General features: G+C 39.1%; 1 protein-coding gene across 5 annotated transcripts in view; it reads right to left on the reverse strand.

Annotated features, from left to right (window-relative positions):
- DIAPH2 (diaphanous related formin 2) overlaps positions 1–20,393 on the reverse strand; it is a 420,545-nt gene that overhangs the window by 221,077 nt on the left and 179,075 nt on the right. For all 5 annotated transcript variants that reach the window (XM_078380631.1, XM_072981023.2, XM_072981022.2 and 2 more), the window contains 2 exons: positions 18,104–18,205; positions 3,310–3,549 (listed from right to left, as the gene is read on the reverse strand). In XM_078380631.1, coding sequence (XP_078236757.1) covers positions 3,310–3,549; positions 18,104–18,205 — 342 coding nt within the window. The remainder of the gene's footprint in view (positions 1–3,309; positions 3,550–18,103; positions 18,206–20,393) is intronic.

Consider the following 20,393-nt stretch of genomic DNA (forward strand, 5'->3'; position numbering starts at 1 on the left):
CCGAAGTCTCAAATGTGAATTTACTCCTGCTTGTGATATCAAGCATACCTCACAATAAATATTTTCTTCCTACCAGCCACTTGAGACCCAATCTAGTTGCTCTTAACATGCTGAGCAAAAGAAAGCTCTAGAATCAGTGTCTATACAGCATCTATACATACTAGGTGAAATTTTGTCAAGTTTATGGGATCACATACATACTGCTCTGAGGCAAAGAAGGCCAGATTTAGAATAGGAGAACTGAAGCCCAGCCCTTTTTTTTGGGGGGGGGGTTCTGTCCTGGGGATGGTGAACACCTCCTGATATTTAGGGTGTCACCTCTAAGGAGCTGCATCCTATATTGCCAATGACAAAGAACTAGTCAAAAACATGTGGAATTTAAAAAGTTCACCACCTCTGTCCTAGTTCTAGATCCATAATGTTAGTCTCAATTAGAGAAGATTTACTGAATCAACCATTGAATCAACACCTGTCCCACTGTTTTAAAGTTCTGTTCTTATTGGGACTAGCAAATAGGTTTAGACCTGTAAGTGCAAGTGGCTCATTTTTAAGTATTAGTATATTGGAGGAACATAATATTATAATACTATAGTAATATGTATAATACTATGACAATATTCATTACATTGCAATGTTCTATCAGGCAGGGCTGCACAATTCTAGTTAAATTCACAATTCAAGCTAAAGATATATCACCAGCCACATACAGCAGACTGCAAAAAGTCTCAACAAACATAGTTATCCTAGATGGAATTTACGTAAGCTGAATAGTTTTAAAAAGAAAACTGTATTTTAAATCAATCAAGGTAACCTGTGCTCCATGGGTATATACAGCCCCAAAATATGCCTGAAGCTTCCAACCCCATTTTTATGGTAACTCATAAAGTACTTTTGTGCCCTCTAGGGGGTGTGGGCAGTAATTTTGCCATGTTCTGAGGGTCTCTCAATACTGCTGCGCCCCCACAGCCCATTAATTAAAATGTTTTGGCACAAGGGGCTTTTTTATTTTTTAAAAAAAACACTTTTATCAGTTAACCAAACCCCATTGCAAGAACTGCTACAATAAATGATCACTGGTTTAATGAAGAAGAAGAAGAAGAAGAAGAAGAAGAAGAAGAAGAAGAAGAAGAAGAAGAAGAAGAAGAAGAAGAAGAGGCTTCTACATTTTTATCCTGTTGTCAAACGGTTCTTGGCCATACTGAGATTGCCAGTCTTGGTCTACAAGGTAGTAACTGTATTCAAATGCAGGGATGGAGATTCTCCTTTTTAATTTAAGAGATCTATTTCTTCCCACTCTGGCAGAGTCAACAGCTCTGCTGAGAAAGATTATGTTGGCTCCCTTTCTCATCATCCACCAGTAACCATTTCATCTGGAAGCATTCTTCAGCAAATAGTTTGTATTAACTTTATCTTTAAGAATATACAGTATATGTCAATATGCTTCCCTCTGTATCCTTCTATCCATTTTGTGTTGTATCCCCTAGGCTGCTAAGCCAGAGGTGAGGTGTTTGTCATTCACCATATATGAGCTGCTCTTGGAAATTTGAAGAACAGGATAGAAATGTGTTTCAAAAATAGCAATAAGTAACACTAAGACAAAAGAAGTTAGTGAGGAGAAAAGGTGAATGTTAAAGAGACAGATTTTACTAATGTCACCAATGTTATCTCAAGAACAGGTTTACTTGTTTAATATATTTCTTTTTAAAACCAATATTTAAACATTTCAACAAATGATGCTCAAAGCCTTTTCTCCCTTTAATAATAAATAATGTGTGATGGCAAGTCATTTCTGACTTACGGCAGCCCTTTTCAGGTAAAGACTACTCAGGAGTGGTTTAACCTTCCCTTCTTCTAGGGTGCCCTAGGACTGTGCAGCTTGCACCAGGCCACACAGGCTGGCTCGTCTTGAGATGCACCATGAAAAACTGAACTTCCAGTCTCTGGCTTTAACTTACAGACCTATCTAGTCAGCTTTTCTTCCTTTTACCATGTTTTTATTGCTAAAGCTATAATCTCATCAGCAAGGAATTGGAATAGCATTCCTTTGCCTAGAACTCCAGGTAGCATTTGAACATTTTCCGGAGAAAGGGTCCCCTTTACTAAATCTGGAATCTAGTAACTAAGGTAAATTATTTTTACTGTTTCATTCCAATGAACGAACTCATACTTTCCCATGTATACATTTATTTCCTTTGTATATATTATTACAGATGGTTTAACTACATATCCTTCATATTCTTAAATTACAATATAGATATAAAGTACATAAATAAACATAGGGAAATTACAGATTCCTATAAATTTGCATAGCATTCTTATATATATTTATTCCAATCTAACTGCCACTGAGCTAAATGTGGCTTACTCTCAAGTAAGTGGATAGTATATACAACTTTGATACCCTGTGACAAAATATCATTCTGTAAATTTATTGGGCTGTGCATTGTGGCAGAAAGGGGACTTAAACCAGATTAATCCATGTTTGATTCATCTACATGTCTGGGTATGCAAAAGAGTTTAATAGTAACCCTTTTCATAACATGTACTTTCAAATGATGTTTTAATCTGTTACTTCATCCCCAATAAGATTTTACTGTTCTTGTCTGCAAATCAAACTATAACCTAATCATGTGAAATGATTACATTTTAACATGTCATGATTTTTACAATGTAAAAATAATTAAACTTTCCAGAAATCTGAGGAGGGATTCTCCCTACTCCTGCACTTTGATTTCATGATTCTTTGTGAAACGTATATTAAACACAAAGAACATGCCCTGTTGTGATAAGAAACATATTTTATTTGGATTTAGTTCTCATTTTAGAGCCACAAGAAAGATGGTGTTTCCTTCCCATTTACGTTGAGTGATGTTAAGTGAAATTCCAGTGTGTCTCCTTCAGTTAAACAAGGACACATTTGAACATACCTTTCTCCACATCAGGAGTTTGCGCCCTCTTCACTATGTGAAGTAAGCAATATTAATTGTCCTATTTCAACTGTATAGATAGCTCACACATGTGAGAAGTGGAAAAGAACTAATAATAATAATAATAATAATAATAATAATAATAATAATAATAATAATAATAATAATAATAATAATAATAATAATAATAATAATAATAATAATAATAATAATGTCTTTTTTTAGTTAAGCAAGAAGTATTTCCCAAAAAGAGAAACAGAAGAAGGAAATACTGAGGAATTAGACATGATACTAAAGAATTTCTAAGAAAAACCAACTGATATATGTATATTTCATGAAAATGGATTAGTATTCAAGGATTCAATTTTATACAGTTGCTTACCTTACAAAGAAAGCTAATATTAAACCCCAGTGACCGGGCATTTCTTGAACCAGAGTTCATGTAGTTTCCAATCAGAAGGACAAGTTCCAACAGCTTACTAAAGCTTTCACTCTTTTTCACCTCCTCACAAGCTATTGTTACTGCCATGATGCCAGGCTTGATGTTGTTTATGTGCTCTTCAAAAGTAAGTTTGAAAAGTATGCCATTGAGCCGAGGTCGTAACATTTTCACTGAGCTCATCTGAAACATAAAGACAGAATTTAGGGAACATGTGGAAGAACACTGTTTGTGCACAATGATGCAGAACAAATAAATTCTCCCAATTTATATTCACAAGTGTTTACAAAAATATGCACTTTTTTTACAAAGCATTCCAATTGCTAGATACTTATGTTTAGGCATGGATCTGTATATCTTCCACAGCAAACCAAATCACTACCTAGAAATTTTGATAGCAAGCACGGAATATGGAGACAGGAAAGGCTTTTTAAATTTTATTTCACCTGGCTAATGTACTGACAAGCATTCGATTATACCATATTTTCCTATCCTTCTTTCTTCTTAGAAGGATTCCCAAAAATCTCTTTGTTTGTGTAACTTCATTTATCTTGACAGGACTTTTCATTTGGCAAAGGTGTCATTGATCTGCAACACCTTCAATGTTTCAAAAAAGAAGAAGAGAGGACTTCTGGGTTGAAGTTTATAAATTCTGAAATTCACATGTCTAGTTTTGAGCATACTCAGTAGAACTCTGATAGAAAGAACAATGGCTTTGTAAATACAGTGGTGCCTCGCTTAACGGGTGCTCCGTTTAGCAATGAAACCGCATAGCGATGAACTTTTTGCGATTGCAAAAGCGATCACATTGCGATGTTTCTTATGTGGTTTTTTCGCTTTGCAATGATTGGTTCCGTTTCGCTTACCGATCATCGCAAAGCGATGATTTTTTAACAGCTGATCAACAGTTCCAAAATGGCCACTGGGTAAAAAAATGGCCGCCCGCTGTGTTTAGGGACGGATTCCTCGCATAAGAGGCAGCGGAAATGGCCACCGTATGGAGGATCTTCGCTTTAAGGTGAGTTTTAAGCCCACAGGAACGCATTAAACAGGTGACTAGTGTTGCTCAAGCGGAAAGAGCATACAGGACAAAATTAGATGGACCTTTGGTTTGCTGAACTGTCAGGGCACTTTTAGTCTTAGTCCCTAACATAGTCTCCATCTTTTGGGGCAGTGTATCTCAATACATTTCTTTCTGTCCTTAAAGGACAACGCAGTTTGAAAAAGACCTTTAAAGGTATATTCTGTAAAGCCTGACTTCCACACCCTGCCCCATCATGAAGTTCCCAAAGGTTTCCACATTTCAAATAGGATCCCTAGGGAGGCGCAAAACTTTAATGGGGAATAGGACGTAATCAATTCAATTAAATTAAACACTAATGCTGCTGGCTGATGATACCATTACCATTTATGCACCTGTAGTTATGCAAGAGAATTTAGTTAGAGAAATTGTTGGAAAACAGCCATGACAACTGCTTTATGTTTGGGTGAGAACTGGTTAACTGAACTGCTGGATGACTCAGTGGTTTAGGCATCTGGTTTCAAAACCAGATGTTGGAAGATTGATTCCCCACTGTGCCTCCTTCACAGAGGCCGGACTTGATGATTCATAGGCTCCCTTCCAGTTTTGCAGTTATAAAATCATTTTTCTAAGAGTATTGAATATGAAAAAAGTTGTCATGTTCTGTGGTTCCCCCTTGCTTGATGTCTGTCAGTAAATAACAGTAGGACAAGAAGGGATCCTGCAGACCATCTCAACTGCTCACATCAGTCATCAACATTAAGGTTGGCCTTTGCCATTCTTTTTTCTGCTGGCAACATGATTATGATTTTGGAGAACAATGATGGTCCATTTCGTGGGGTTCTGAATCAGACAGAAACAAAATATCCCAGGTTTTTGGAAGGACAGAATTATTCAAAGGAAGAACTATGACTGAAAAATACTGTCACAAATACACAACAGTATACAATTTTTTAAAAAAATTTCCCTCATCAGAAAACACCATCTTTCTCTGTTCATAGTACCATATTGTCCCCACCAACAACACTTCTTGTTTGCTTTTACTGTTTTCTTACTCAGCGCTAGGTGTTCTCACCACTATTATATAGACAAGGCATTTCCAAAGAGAGAGAATATTTCTATCAATATTTCTATCAATGGGTATTCAATTCCTATTTTGGTTTTCTCTTACTTTTTGCCCTGTGGTTCCCTAGTATAGAACAACTGAGAATAGAAACTCTCAGGCCCCACCTTTGGCAAGGCAAAAACATTCATCCTGTATGTGCACATCAATGTAATAAGTAAATATGTTATTTATATGACCACATGCAAATTACTGTACTGTACATTTTTCCTACATAATCTGTGAACATTCTCCAAAGGTATCCAATTATATATACAGTGGTGCCTCGCAAGACGGGCGCCCCGTTTAACAATGAAACCGCATTATGACCATCTTTTTGCAATCACAATTGCAATCTCAAAACGATGGTCTGAATGGGTTTTTTTCGATTTGCGATTATTGGTTCCCTGCTTCGGGAACCGATTCTCGCAAAACAACGACTTTAAAACAGCTGGTTGGCGGTTTCAAAATGGCCACCGGGTAAACAAAATGCCCCCCCGCTGTTTTCTGGGACGGACTGCTTACTGCACGGGCAGCGAAAATGGCCACGCTATGGAGGATCTTCGCTGGACGGTGAGTTTCAAGCCCATAGGAACACATTAAATAGGTTTTAATGCGTTTCTATGGGCTTTTTAATTTCGCTTTATGATGTTTTCGTTCTACAGCAATTTCGCTGAACGAATTAACATCATAATGTGAGGCACCACTGTATATATTAAAATAACCAAATAAAAACAGATAAACAGAACAAATAAATGTACTGTCTGGCTCATGAGAGGAGAACTATTTAATTAACACTAGTTTAATCAAATTATATTTGCTTGTGACAACAGAACAGAAGAGAAGAGAGAGTGAGATTTTGAACTAGTTTTGAATTGTTAAGAAACCTGCACAGCTACCCACCATGGATACGTGAAAGTGCAATATATTATGAAATGTACACAAATAATGGAATAAACAGAAGCTATCATTAAAAACCTCTCATGTCAAAAAATCTATACAACCAAACTAAGGCACATAAGCACCTAAATCAGACTGAAAACACTGCCATTTGTCAGATGTAATCCTTTGCTGTATATCAGATGACTTACATTTTTTATTTTATGATTCATTACATAAAGTGCTCTGGGACACTGACATAATTGCACATTATGCAAGGCTTTATTTGTATTATGGGGTCACTGTCCATCAAAATGCTACCAAGGGAATTTCATTATCTCAAGTTGATCCTACACTAAATTAAAAAGGGGAGGAGGTGATGACAGCTTTCAAAAGCTGTTACAAGTGTCTTATTTCCCTATGGAGTTTCTGAAATTTTTATGTTGTTGCTTTTTTCCCGACTTATCCAGTTTTTAAACATTGTTTTCTATTCTCACTACCCAAGATAATCAGAACTCCTGAACAGATCCCCCACCTTGAACAGATGGTGGATTGAGACAGTTTCCTCTCTCACGGAATTTATTTTATCAGTCAATATGAAGTAAAAATTAAGTGGAATTAGGTTGTTTAAAGGGGTTCAAAAGTTAAATCCAGAGTGAGAAAATCTAATGTGCAAGGCGTATCCAAGTACAACAAGGATTCAAATGCTTGCTCCTAGCATTACAGATCTGAAATATCCAATCATATATTTTCCTTTTTATTTGCTCTTCTTTAGTGATACCAAAGCCCAGAGAAGTAAAGAAAGACATATAAAACTTCCAGCAATCAAAAATACATTTGCAGTTAGGTACTGAGTGGTATACCTGCACTTGTGCTACTGTGTTTTCTTTTATTGATAATCCTTAAGGATAACAAAACAATATAATTTATATAAAAAAACTATAGGCTGATACTTATACAACCACATACCATCATTTAATTTTACAAACATCAATATCCTTGCTTCTATAAGTATTTCAGTCCTTTCCCACAGTCTATTACACAAAGTGTATGTCCAATTTAAAAGACAGCAAACAGACCAGGTGACTTCCAAGAGTATTATTTTAACTGTTTAATTCAGTTTCTAAAACCAAGAGGGTGTGCCAAATTTTGGTAGAATTGTCTACTTTTATTTCTCCTCTAAGGAGTCTAACCCGTGTGGGTCAGTTTCTCCATTTAATGCTCCTCTCCATATTGTTTCTAGCTGTCTATGGAAAGAAAGTCCCTGAACGTTCTTCCAAGTACATGCAATTTCATTTCTCACTCATGTGAGAATGTCCATCAATTCTTTATCAGATTAAATCTCATTCCCTCCAATAAATAATAAAACAATAGTAAGGTCCCATTACAGGGGATGTCCTAACAAGAAATGAACTAAAAGGGTGGGAGCTTTGAGAACAAGATAATTCTAAAGGCACAACTACAAACAACTCCAACAACAAAAGGTGGGAGACAGCAAAAAAGGCCAGTGTGGCTTCACAGAAAGTTCAAAGAGGACCAGAAAAGAAAAAAGGACACATACAGAAAGTGAAAAAGAAAGCCAGGCTACAAAGGAAGAGTATAGACGAGTAGCAAGGAACTGAAGGGCAAAAGCTGAGAATGAGCTGAGGCTTTTAGAGAAACTAAAAGCAACAGAAAGTATTTTTTTTTCAGATGTATATATAGCAAAAGACAGGAAAAAATGCTGGCACAGCTACTCAATGAAGATGGGAAAATGATAACAGAAGACAAAGAAAAGACAGAAATGCTCAATTTGTATTTTAGCCCAGTCTTTTCCCAAAGGACAGACTATGACCCTCCAGAGAAATGTGAAACGCAGGTGAAGGGGATAAGATTGCAGCTGTAAACTGATAAAAAAAAAAAACAGTTAAGGAATAACTTATTTCCCTGAATGAGGTCAACCCTCCAGGGACAGATGGACTGCATCCAAGAATACTGTCCATTATTTTCTTGAAATCATAGGAAATGGGTGAATTGCAAGACAACTGCAAGAGGGAAAATGTTGTCCCTATCTACAAATATAGCAAAAAGGAGGAACCTAGGAACTACAAACCAGTCAGCTGACATCAATCCCAGGGAAAATTCTGGAACAGATTATAAAGTGTTTACGATGCAAACACTTAGAAAACAAAGCAGTAATAACTAAAAGCCAACACAGATTTGTCAAGAACTAATCCTGCCAGACTAATCTAATCACATTTTTATCAGACAACCTCCCTGATAGACGGAATGCTGTAGACATTGTATATCTTGACTTCAGCAAAGTTTTGACAAAGTGAACCATCATATTCTGATTAGCAAGCTAACTAGGTGTGGACTGGATAGAACATTCAGGTGGATAAACAGTTGGCTACAGAACTGTACTCAGATGGCGATGATTAATGGTTCCTTCTCAAACTAGGAGGAGGTAACAAGTGGGTACTGGAGGGCTCAGTCCTGGGTCTAGTGCTATTCAATATTTTTATTAATGACTTGAATCAGGGGAAACAGGGAATGCTAATGAAATCTGCAGATGACAAAAATTGGGTGGGGTAGCGGACACTCTGGAAGACAGAAACAAAATTCAAAATGATCTAGATAGGCTGGAGCACTGGGTGAAAACAACAGAATGAAATTCAGCAGGGATAAGTGCATAGTACTGCACCTAGGAAAAAGAAAGCAAACACACAGTTACAAGATGGGAGATACCTGGCTCAGCAATACTACAATTGAGAAGGAACTTGGGAGTCACTGAAGATCACAAGCTGAATATGAGCCAATGGCTACAAAAAAGGGCTAATGCTGTTTTAGGTTGCATTAAAAAAACTATAGTCTCCAAATCCCACGATGAACTTGTTCCCTCAACTCAGCACTGCTCAGGTGTCATCTTGAGGACTCTGCCCAGTTTTGGACACCACACTTCAAGAAGGATGCTAACAAACTGGAACAAGTTCAGAGGAGGGCGACAAGGATGATCAGCAGGCTGGAAACCAAGCCTTATGAGGAAAGACTGAAAGAATTGGGCATGTTTAGCCTTGAGAAAAGACTGAGGGGAGATATGATAGCACTTTTCAAATACAGTACTTGAAAGGTTGCCATAGAGAAAAGGGGCAGGATCTGTTCTCAATCATCCCAGAGTGTAGGACATACAACAAAGGGCTCAAGTTACAGGAAGCTAGATTTCAGTTGAATATCAGGAAAAACTTCCTAACTGTTAGAGAAGTACATCAATGGAACCAATTACTTTGAGAGGTGGTGAGTGCTCCATCACTGGAGACATCTGAGAGAAATTTAGAGAACCAGCTGGCAGATATCCTTTGATTTGTATCCTTGCACAGAGCAAGGGGTTGGACTTGATGGCCTTGTAGGACCCTTCCAATTTAATGATTCTATGACCACCAGAAAGACTTCATTGGGAATTATTTGTGGTGTATTATTGTTTTCTAACCATTGTATTACCTCGTGCCAAAATGGTTTCACCTTCAAAATGGAAACCCATATATGTTCTAACAATCCTTTTACTCCACAAGTTCTCAAGCACTTACCTGGTATATCATTCATTTTTTAAAGTTTGTACGGCATAAATGCCATCTATCGACTATTTTTAATACAATTTACCAAGATTTAGCTGATACTGATTTATACATCTGAGTACACCATATCTTTGTCCAGCTACCATATTCTTCATTAACAATGCTTTTACAAAATGTTGAAATAAACTCTCTTTTTTATTTAAATGTTCTTCTATACAATACTTTTCTAATGCTATAAGTGCTCTACTAGGACCTGAGGTATTTTATAATGGATATATGTTGACAAGCCAATCAGACTCGGACTACAGTAACCAATTGTTAATTGATCAAAATCGGACTACTACGGAACTGGTAGCGAAATTTTGGGCGGCATGCCATAGTAGCCAGAATAGATAGCCAAACCCTTAGACATTGGTCTTTTATTGTTATATTTGTAGTTTTATTGCTTTTTATTTATTTGATTTGGCTTTTTGCAGTATATGTCAGTACTTGAAGCTCTGCATTCAATTTTGTTTTCTGTATGGCTTGATGCTGTAATAATAAAGTATGTATGTAACTGATATACGTAAGTGTGTGTATGAATTAGTAGGAACCCATTATTTATTGTATGGTGCCTGGGTGGTGTTGGTGTGTGTTGTCGGAGCAAGAGGGATGGTGTGCCGTGGGTCAGCGCCTGGGCTGGGAGGTGCGGTGGATGATCTGGGGAAGGCTGGAGGCAAGGGAACAGCTAGAGGTGACTTCTCATAGCTGTCCCTTGTAGAACCACTCAAGCAACAGCAGCCGGAGAGAGCGAGGCAGCGAGCGCTGGGAAGAGTCTTTGGCTGTTGGCGCCCAAAGTCCTCTCCCCCCCCCAGCTGCTCCTGCACTCCTCGCTGCAGACTATGTTTCCATCAGGCTGTGCTCCCCCTTTGCCCTCACCTTAGAGCACCCGGAGGAGGATCCCAGATGCCACCACACAGAGGTCACCTCTTTCCCAGCAGCAGCAGTAGCTGCTGCCCCTCCACGCCAGCGCCGCCACCATCTGCAAGAGCTCTGGCTGATAACCAAGCAGATTTGCTGCGGAGATCCGGGAAGTCTAACGGAAGGAGTGGGGGGAAGGGATGCGGGGGGCAGAGATGGAGCGCTTGGCAGGAGAGCGCACATGCACGCTGTGCAAGATTCCCTGCTGGGCGGGAGAGGTGCCTTGAGCCTGCTGGAGCCAACTTTCCACGGCCAGTAGTGGGGCCAGAGGCAGCCCATCACAAAGTCTCCCTTTTGTGAAGAATGCTGCGGGGCAAGGGAGCGACGGGGGATGGGTGGTGACTGTGACCGACCGGCAGAAAGGCTGCTTGGCTCAGATTGCCTGCACGGTAGGCTCTGGCAGGCAAGGGTTGCGCTGGGCTTTTTGCATTGGCGTGCACGGTCCTCACACACGGAAAAAGGTTGGAGAGTCCTGCCCTAGGGAAGCCATTTGCAGAGCCGCCAATCAGCTATTCAATCATCCTCTTGCTAAGCATCGGTACAAAAAAGCACGTACCTAAACGTCGTCCAGCGAAATTCCCCCATAGGAAACACTGTTTTGCAAAGCACAATGGTGGTCACAAAACTTCGTCGTCATGCGGATTCATCATACCACTGTACTGTTCATTTGTGGACTTTGTAGGTTCCTCCCTTTTTTTCCTTTTTCTTTTTTTGGTTGCAGAGAAAAATCTGTCCTAAGGTTCACATAATTCTTACATTCATTTTATTATTCAGTATGTTTTGCAACACTTTGGGTCATTATCAATTGTCTGTGAAATTTTTTCAACCATAGGTTAGAGGTGTCCCAGCAACCATGTTTCATTTATCACCTAATTTGAAAGTTTGCATGCTGTGAGGGTACGTCTTCCCTACCCATCATTAAATTTCTTCCCCCTCATATTAGGTGCAAAACTTCATTTGCTTTAAGAATGTGTACTTTAATTTGAATATATAATTCAAAAAAACTATTTTAATTTGAATATATAATTAATCTTAATGCTTCATCTAAGTGAAAATGTGATGCTCCAATTTTCATGCACAAATAAGAATATTAAGCTAATTAGTCTGTTATAATAAGTAACCTAATTACACACTGTGACTTTTCTAAATGAATTTTAAACATCTAATTCTGACCTTTATTACGTTTGATGGGTATATTGATTATCCAATTAAAACCTTATATTAATAATTAACTTACCTAATTTGTATATGCAAATAGGTATACATTCTAGAATGACAAACTTCAGACAGAAGTCAGCTTTTCAATAGCCCTCTACTTACTTCTTAACCTGTTGTTCTTAGCAAGATTATTTTCATTATTATAAATAAGAGTCCTTTTAGACAGTTATCGCCAACTGCTTACTTAAATCATAGAAATCTCCATAAAATGATACATTAATTTAAATACATAATTTAAAAATACATTTTATATTCCTTCAATGTCATAAATCTACATATAGAACTTTACTTTTCTCTCTTGCAGGAATATATGGTGCATAGAATACTCTTTATATGCTTATATAATTTACTTAGATACATACAGTTCTGTGAAAAGAAAGTACACCCTTATTGAATTCTATGGTTTTAGTTATCAAGACATAATAAAATAATCTGGTTCTTAGCAGGTCTAAAAATTAGGTAAATACAATCCCAGATGAACATCAACACATGACTTGTTACATTGTATCATGATTTATTCGCTATTTTTAAAAGGTTTAAAGTTAAAGTTTCCTGTTTGAAATGTTTGAGATCGTAGTAAAGTGCACCGAATAAACCCTGTGTTAACCCAATTTGACCTTGTTCTGACTCTTTTTTAATTTGTTGTTGATTTTTCCCCCCCATTGAGATGCATTGAATAGGTTTCAATGCATTTCAATTGGGGAACTGCGTTTTGAATAGCAAGGTTTCCTATGGAGATTTTCCATTAACGACGGCAATTTGTTCCAATTGGAACGGATTAGCCGGCTTTCAATGCATTTAAAGGGGAAACCGCATTTTGAATAGCGAAGAAATCCAATAGAGATGTTTTTTGCGGAACGCATTACCTATTCGAGGCACCACTGTACACCCCTACTGCTTCCATGGGAATTAAGTGGCTAAGTAGCAGCCAGGTGCTGTTAACCAAATACCCTTGAGTAACTGATCATCAGCAAGTGTGCCCTGCCCACCTCTATAAAAGCCGAGGTTTTAGCAGTTTGCTGCTCTGAAAAATGCAGGTGTGTGTTAACACAATGCCAAGAAGAAAACACATCAGCAATTATCATAGAGAAGCAACTATTGCTGCCCATCAGTCTGGGAAAGTTTATAAGGCAATTTCCAAACAATCTAAAGTCCACCACTCTAGAGCAATGAAAATTATACACAATGGGAAAACATTCAAGACAGTTGTCAGCCTTCCCAGGAGTGAACATCCAGGCAAATTCATCCCAAGGTCAGACTTTGCAATGCTCACAGAAATTGCATAAGACCAAAACATTACATCTCAGACTCTACAGGCCTCAGTTAGCATGTTAAATTTCATGACAGTACAAGTATGGTTGGCATGAAGTGTTGCCAGGAGAAAGCCTCTTCTCTCTGAAAAGAACATGGCAGAGGTTTTAAAAGCTGCATCTGGACAAACCACAAGACTTCTTTAACAATGTTCATTGGACACAAGATCAAAATGGAGGTTTGGCCATCATTCATAGTGCCACATTTGGCAAAAACCAAGCACAGCATACCAGCACAAATAAAGTAAAGTTTCCCCTTGTCATTTAGTCCAGCTGTGTCCGACACTAAGGCATGGTGCTCATCCCCATTTCCAAGCCATAGAGCCAGCGCCACCACGTCCCTCAATCAGCACAAATACCTCATGCCAAATGTCAAGCATGATGGTGAAGGGGTGATGATTTGGACTTGTTTTGCACCCACAAAACCTGAGCACCTTGCAGTTATTGAGTCACCCATGAATTCTACAGTATACTAAAGTTTTTTTAGAGTCAAATGTGATGCCATCTGTCCAATAGCTAGAGCGCAGGCAAAACTGGGTCATGCAATAGGACAATGATCCTGAGCACACCAGCAAATCCAAAAGAATGGGTGAAAAAAAGAAAAGAAACAAGGTGTTGAAATGCCCCAGTTAAAGTCTTGACCTCAACATAAATGAAATGCTGTTGCAGGACCTTAAGAGAACTGTGCATAAACAAAGGTCCACAAACCTCAAAGAACCTAAGCAAGGTATTAAAGAAGAGTGGGCCAAAATTTCTCCACAATGATGTCAGAGACTGAAAAAGTCATAAAGAAAACAATTACAGTGGTGCCTCGCATAGCGATGTTAATCGGTGCAGCAAAAATCGCTGCAAAGCGATTTCGTCGCTATGCAATTTTAAAAAGCCCATAGGAATGCACTGAAACCCCTTCAATGTGTTCCTATGGGCTTAAAACTGACCTTTAAGCGAAGATCCTCCATACGGCAGGCCTTTTTCGCTGTCCGGTAAGCGAGGAATCCATCCCTAAACACAGCGGGCGGCCATTTTTTTTTACCCCCGGCCATTTTGGAACTGCCAATCAGCTGGGGGAAAATCATCGCTTTGCGATAATTGGTAAGCGAAACAGGGTACCGATCATCGCAAAGCGATTTTTCCCCATTTAAAACATTGCAAAAAGTTCATCAGTATGCGATTTCGTTGTTAAACAGGGCGCCCGTTAAGCGAGGCACCACTGTACTTCAAGTTACTGTTGCTAAAGGTAGTCATACAAGCTATTGAATCATATGGTGCACTTAGTTTTCAATGGCTTCTCCATTTGGACGTTATTTCTGTAAAATAAATCATGACACAATATAATATGTCGTGTGTTCATCCGAGGTTGTAGTTACCTAATGTTCAGACCTGCTAAGGATTAGAAGATTTTTATTAGTTCTAAAACCATAGAATTCCAAGAAGATGTACTTTCCTTTTCACATAATGGTATTTGGGCTTATATGCACTCATTTTGTCACTCATGCATAATTCTGGATACAGCCACTGACAGAGTACATCGTGTACAAATGAGATCAGTATAACAGACAACTGTGATCTTTGTGGTAGACTGTAAACAATTTTACTCTTTTGTATCTACGCAAAGTGAAATGTCATGGGCAACATGGCCTTTAGAACATACATTTAACTCCTGGAGGAGCATCCTAACATAGTTCTACATAATTTGCTCTTCTTCATCACCACCACCATCATGTTCCTTCATTCCTGATGACACCCTCCAATATTGTTTTCTTTCAGAACAAAGGGCAGAAGGTATCGTATCAACATATATGTGTGACATACAGTTTGCCTCTAAGAGCAGTGTATTTTCTTCTCCAAGACAAAAACAGAACAGCGGAAACCAGGATAATAATTCTTCAAAATGCAGAATATGGGACAGGATAATTGGTTGGGTTAAGATCCATTTTTTATTTAAAACAGGATCATCCTGGAAGTGTTAGTCACCATGTGGACATTTTCAAAGTTTGGCTATAAATAAGCAAACATCTATCTATAGTAGAAAGAAAAGAGGGGAAACAGTTTTTGATAGAAAGTTTTGTTGCTTCCTGAAAAGAATTACATTCAACACAAAGCAAGCAGATTATATGGAAACACAAAGGCAAAAAATGAATTTGAATGGATATTCAGATTAAAAAGCACAGCCCCAAGCAAAGCATTCTGCTCCTAACTGCTTTACATTGAAGTTTATACTAAGTGATCTATAGGCAGGTAATTCTTCATTCAGTTACCGGATTTACTTCTGATATATGCAAGAATAATAGAATATAATTTATTCCTGTTGTTTGATTCTGCAGATATATACAACAAAAAGAACTATTACTATTCTACCCACCCATCCCAAAAAATCCAAGTCCTAAATTTCGCGTTGGAAATACTATGCTGGTGACAGCATGGCAGAATAGTCACTTGGAAACAATAATTGTTCCAAAGGTTACTGAAGTACACTATCATTTAAACAACTATCCTATCAAGTCACTTAATGATCTGGTTTAAACTACAAGGTCACAAAGAATGAACTTTGAAAAACTAAGAAGTCTATTTAGAGAAAATGAACTGCAGCAACTGCAGGTCATCTGCAGAGGCCTAAAAGAAACTTGACAGACACACATACACACAAAAAAACCCCACAAAACATGGCTACTCTGTTTCAATTACCTTTTTTTTTTGCTCCATAAGATGCAGTTCCCCCCCCAAAAAAAAGTGGAGGGAAAAGCGTGTGTGTCTTATGGGGTGAATACTGCCCCCCCTAGCCCCATCGCTGCCTTCCCAGGCCTCCAGAGGCCTCAGAAGGCCCCAGCCCACCCTCACCGACACCGTCAGAGGCTTCCCCAGCATACAAAGCACCAGGCACCTGGCCGATTCTCCTTCCTCCTGCTGCTGCATGTCCGGTCCACAGAGCTCCTCCGACCTGCACGCCCCACCCAGGGTGTTCAGCGGCACTTACTTATGAGTAGACCCACACCTTCCGTGGCGCTTACTCATGAGTAGATCAATGCCTTTGTCAGCCCTCCTTACTCATGAGTAAACCCACACCTTCCGCAGCCCTTATTCATGAGTAAACCCGCACCTTCAGTCCCATCCCACCCTCACCAACACCCTCCTACCTTAATCATCGTTGCTGAGGTCTTTTGGCCTCGGAGCCACGCATGTAGAAATGGAGACTGCCTGCCCTTTGCAAAGATGGTGGCTGTAGCTTCACTTAGAGATTGGGAAGCTGCAGCTGCCATCTTTGCAAAGGGCAGCCTGGGTTCCCTTAAGGCAGGCTAAGGGAATCCAGGCTGCCCTTTGCAAAGATGGCAGCAGCAGCTTCCCTACCGTAAACGAAGCTGCAGCCATCATCTTTGCAAAGGGCAGCCAGTTTCCCTTTTTACACGCCATGGCTCTGAGGCCAGAAGACCTCAGCAGCGGCAATTAAGATTATGGTGGAGGGGACCCCCGCGGAAGGCAGCGATGGCAGCGGGGGGGACCCCCCAGGAGGCTTTGGACCGATAAGGTGCTGCTTTTTTAAAAAAATGTTCTGGGTGGGTTTTGGAGGGTAGTTTTGGGCTGGGGGTATGTTTCTATGTTGCTTTGTTTTTTGTTAGGTTTTTTTTTTTTGCAGTCCCAGCGTGGGACTTGCACTGTTTATTTATTTAATTGCCCACCCCTGATACAGAGGCATATTTTTTTCCTGTTTTCCTTTTCTAAAAATTATGTGCATCTTATAGCCAGGTGCGTCTTATGGAGCGAAAAATACGGTATGCTTGTAGAATTTTGCAACATTTTGGCTGAATGCAGTCTAAAGCTTGAGGACAGATCCAGGAGGTAGAGGGAGGATCCTACAAATGTGGAATCCCTTCCAGATGCTGCCTCTTCATGGGACAGAGGCAGGAAGGTCACGTGCATGCTCAGCTCAAGAGCTGTTTTATACTTCCTGCTCAGTGACTTACACCCATGCAGTTAACCCAAATTCTGTCACTGTGTTTGAGATCAGACACCATTCAGATCTAGAATCAATACTCTATGTTAGCCCAAGGGCTATTGACAATAAACTTGTGGTCAGTTTAAATCTAATCACCATGTGTTTATTAAATTATCTCAGTTCTCCAGGAGCCATCCATCAGACTTGCCAACAAGCTATTTGCCTTACACAAACGTAACAAAACACCAGACTTTCAGCTAATAACAGTTTCTCATCCTTTGGAAATGCAATACAAAGCACTAATAGTGTCTTCAGGTCATTTTGGAAGGAAGAAATATATAGAGAGATGGTTTCTTTCCTATCAGGGAGATACAGGTTCTCACATGCTGAGTAGAGAGGAAAAGGCACTCCCTATGTCTTCACAGGCTTCTTTGCTATAGTCTTGTCGGCAGCAAAAATCTTTTACTGACTACTCAGCTTACATACAATCTGTGGTCCCTGGTAATGCTTCCAGTCAAATACCATACATGCAAGACAAACAGCTGCTCTTTCAACTAAAAATGAAAATTACTAGTGTTAAGCAAACAGGAAACAGAGAGAAGACATTCTAAAATATATATTGTTCTCCTTTAGTATTATCAGATAACTATGATATTGCACATTAAAAACAATACCAAACATATCTAATAAACTTTCCATCATAAAAGCCACTGATTTAAACAACTGATAATAACCGCAGGCTGAATGTATGGGAGTAGAACTTACCACAACTCCGAATTGTTCTGGCTCACAAAGATCATCATATTCATTCTTCAACTCTGCTAAGGCAATGAGTTCCTTCTGTTCAGGAAGGTTCTTAACCAGATTCTAATAAAAGGGGAAAAATTACATTAATTGTCCTTATTTTTCTTATTTAAAAATGCTATAGAAGACAATAAAAAGATCAAATATAAAGATATATAAATACAGCAAGTAAATTTACAGAGATTAGAATAAATAGCAAAGTTTTCCGTTTTGTAATGATAAAAATAATCATGTAATAATGAAGCACAAAACATTAATCTACATTAATCTACTATTCCCTTCTTTCAAAACTAACTTGGTCTTCTGTTATGACTCAGTTCTCAGCAATCCAAAACTGTAATTCACCCAATAGATATTTAGAATACAAATTGGAGACATCAATGAGAAGACTGGTAGACCTGGAATTATTTGGATCAGCTTTGGAGCCTCTATTTTAAATAGGAACAATAATCTTTACTCCCAAGTCTTGAGGTATCTTCCCCTATAATGTTTATATAGATAAATATTACAAGCACAGCAAATCTTCAAGCAAAATAAGATTTAAATAATTTTCCTGGAACATTTCTTGTCCAGTAGCCTTGCTGGCAGGCAAAGAGGTAATCAGACTGTTTATTTCATTAGGAGTGACTGAGTCCCAGTCAGGCACGACAAGAGAACCAAATAGCCCATATTATAAAAGGGTTCTGCTTTAGCTTCAACAAAACATTGTCTAAAAGGCTGAAAAATGAGTATGCCAGAATACTCTCTTATTTCCTCAGTACTAATAACCATAATCTTCTTCCAAAGCAGCCAAGCCTAAACCTGACCAAGATTTCCTTACATGTGCTACATTTTTCTCCCTTAGTAATTTTTGTATTGTTTTTTAGTCATTACGTTGTGTCTGACTCTTCGTGACCCCATGGACCAGAGCACGCCAGGCCCTCCTGTCTTCCACCACCTCCCGGAGTAAGGACAAATTCATGTTGGTCGCTTCAGTCTTCTCTTCACATGAGATGGCCAAAGGATTGGAGTCTCAGCTGAAGCAATCTGTCCTTCCAGTGAGCACTCAGGGTTGACTTCCATCAAAATGGATAGGTTAGTACTCTTTGCAGTCCAGGGGACGCTCAAAAGTCTCCTCCTGCACCACAATTCAAAACCATAAATTCTTCAGCGGTCAGCCTTCTTTATGGTCCAGCTCTCACTTCCATACATCGCTACAGGAAAAACCATAGCTTTGACTATGTGGATATTTGTCAGCAAGGTGGTGTCTCTGCTTTTTAAGATGCTGTCTAGGTTTGTCATTGCTTTCCTCCCAAGAAGCAGGTCTCTTTTAATTTCCTGGTTGCTGTCTCCATCTGCAGTGCTCATGGAGCCCAGGAAAGTAAAATCTGTCACTGCCTCCATATCTTTCCCTTCTATTTGCCAGGAGGTGATGGGACCAGTGGCCATGATCTTAATTTTTTTGATCTTGAGCTTCAGACCATTTTTGCACTCTCCTCTTTTACCCTCATTAAGAAGTTCTTTAATTCCTCCTCACTTTCTGCCATCAGAGTGGGATCATCTGCATATCTGAGGTTGTTGATATTTCTTCCGGCAATCTTAATTCCAGTTTGGGATTCCTCCAGTCCAGCCTTTTGCATGATGTATTCTGCATATAAGTTAAATAAGCAGGGAGACAATATACAGGCTTGTCGTTCCCCTTTCCCAATTTTGAACCAATCAGTTGTTCCATATCTAGTTCTAACTGTTGCTTCCTGTCCCACATATAGATTTCTCAGGAGACAGATAAGGTGGTCAGGCACTCCTATTTCTTTACGAACTTGCCATAGTTTGCTGTGGTCCACACAGTCAAAGACTTTTGCGTAGTCAATGAAGCAGAAGTAGATGTTTTTTCTGGAACTCTCTGCTTTCTCCATAATCCAGCGCATGTTAGCAATTTGGTCTCTAGTTCCTCTCCCCCTTCGAAATCCAGCTTGTACTTCAGGGAGTTCTCGGTTGACATACTGCTGAACCCTGTCTTGGAAGATTTTGAGCATAACCTTGCTAGCGTGTGAAATGAGTGCAACTATACAGTAGTTGGAGCATTCTTTGGCACTGCTCTTCATTGGGATTGGGATGTAGACTGATCTTTTCTAATCCTCTGGCGACTTGCTGGCATATTGAGTGTAGCACCTTAGCAGCATCGTCTTTTAAGATTTTAAATAGTTTGACTGAAATGCCATCACTTCCACTGGCCTTGTTGTTAGCCATGCTTTCTAAATTTATATATTGG

Source organism: Pogona vitticeps, chromosome 11, assembly GCF_051106095.1.
Source record: "Pogona vitticeps strain Pit_001003342236 chromosome 11, PviZW2.1, whole genome shotgun sequence".
Taxonomy (NCBI): domain Eukaryota; kingdom Metazoa; phylum Chordata; class Lepidosauria; order Squamata; family Agamidae; genus Pogona; species Pogona vitticeps.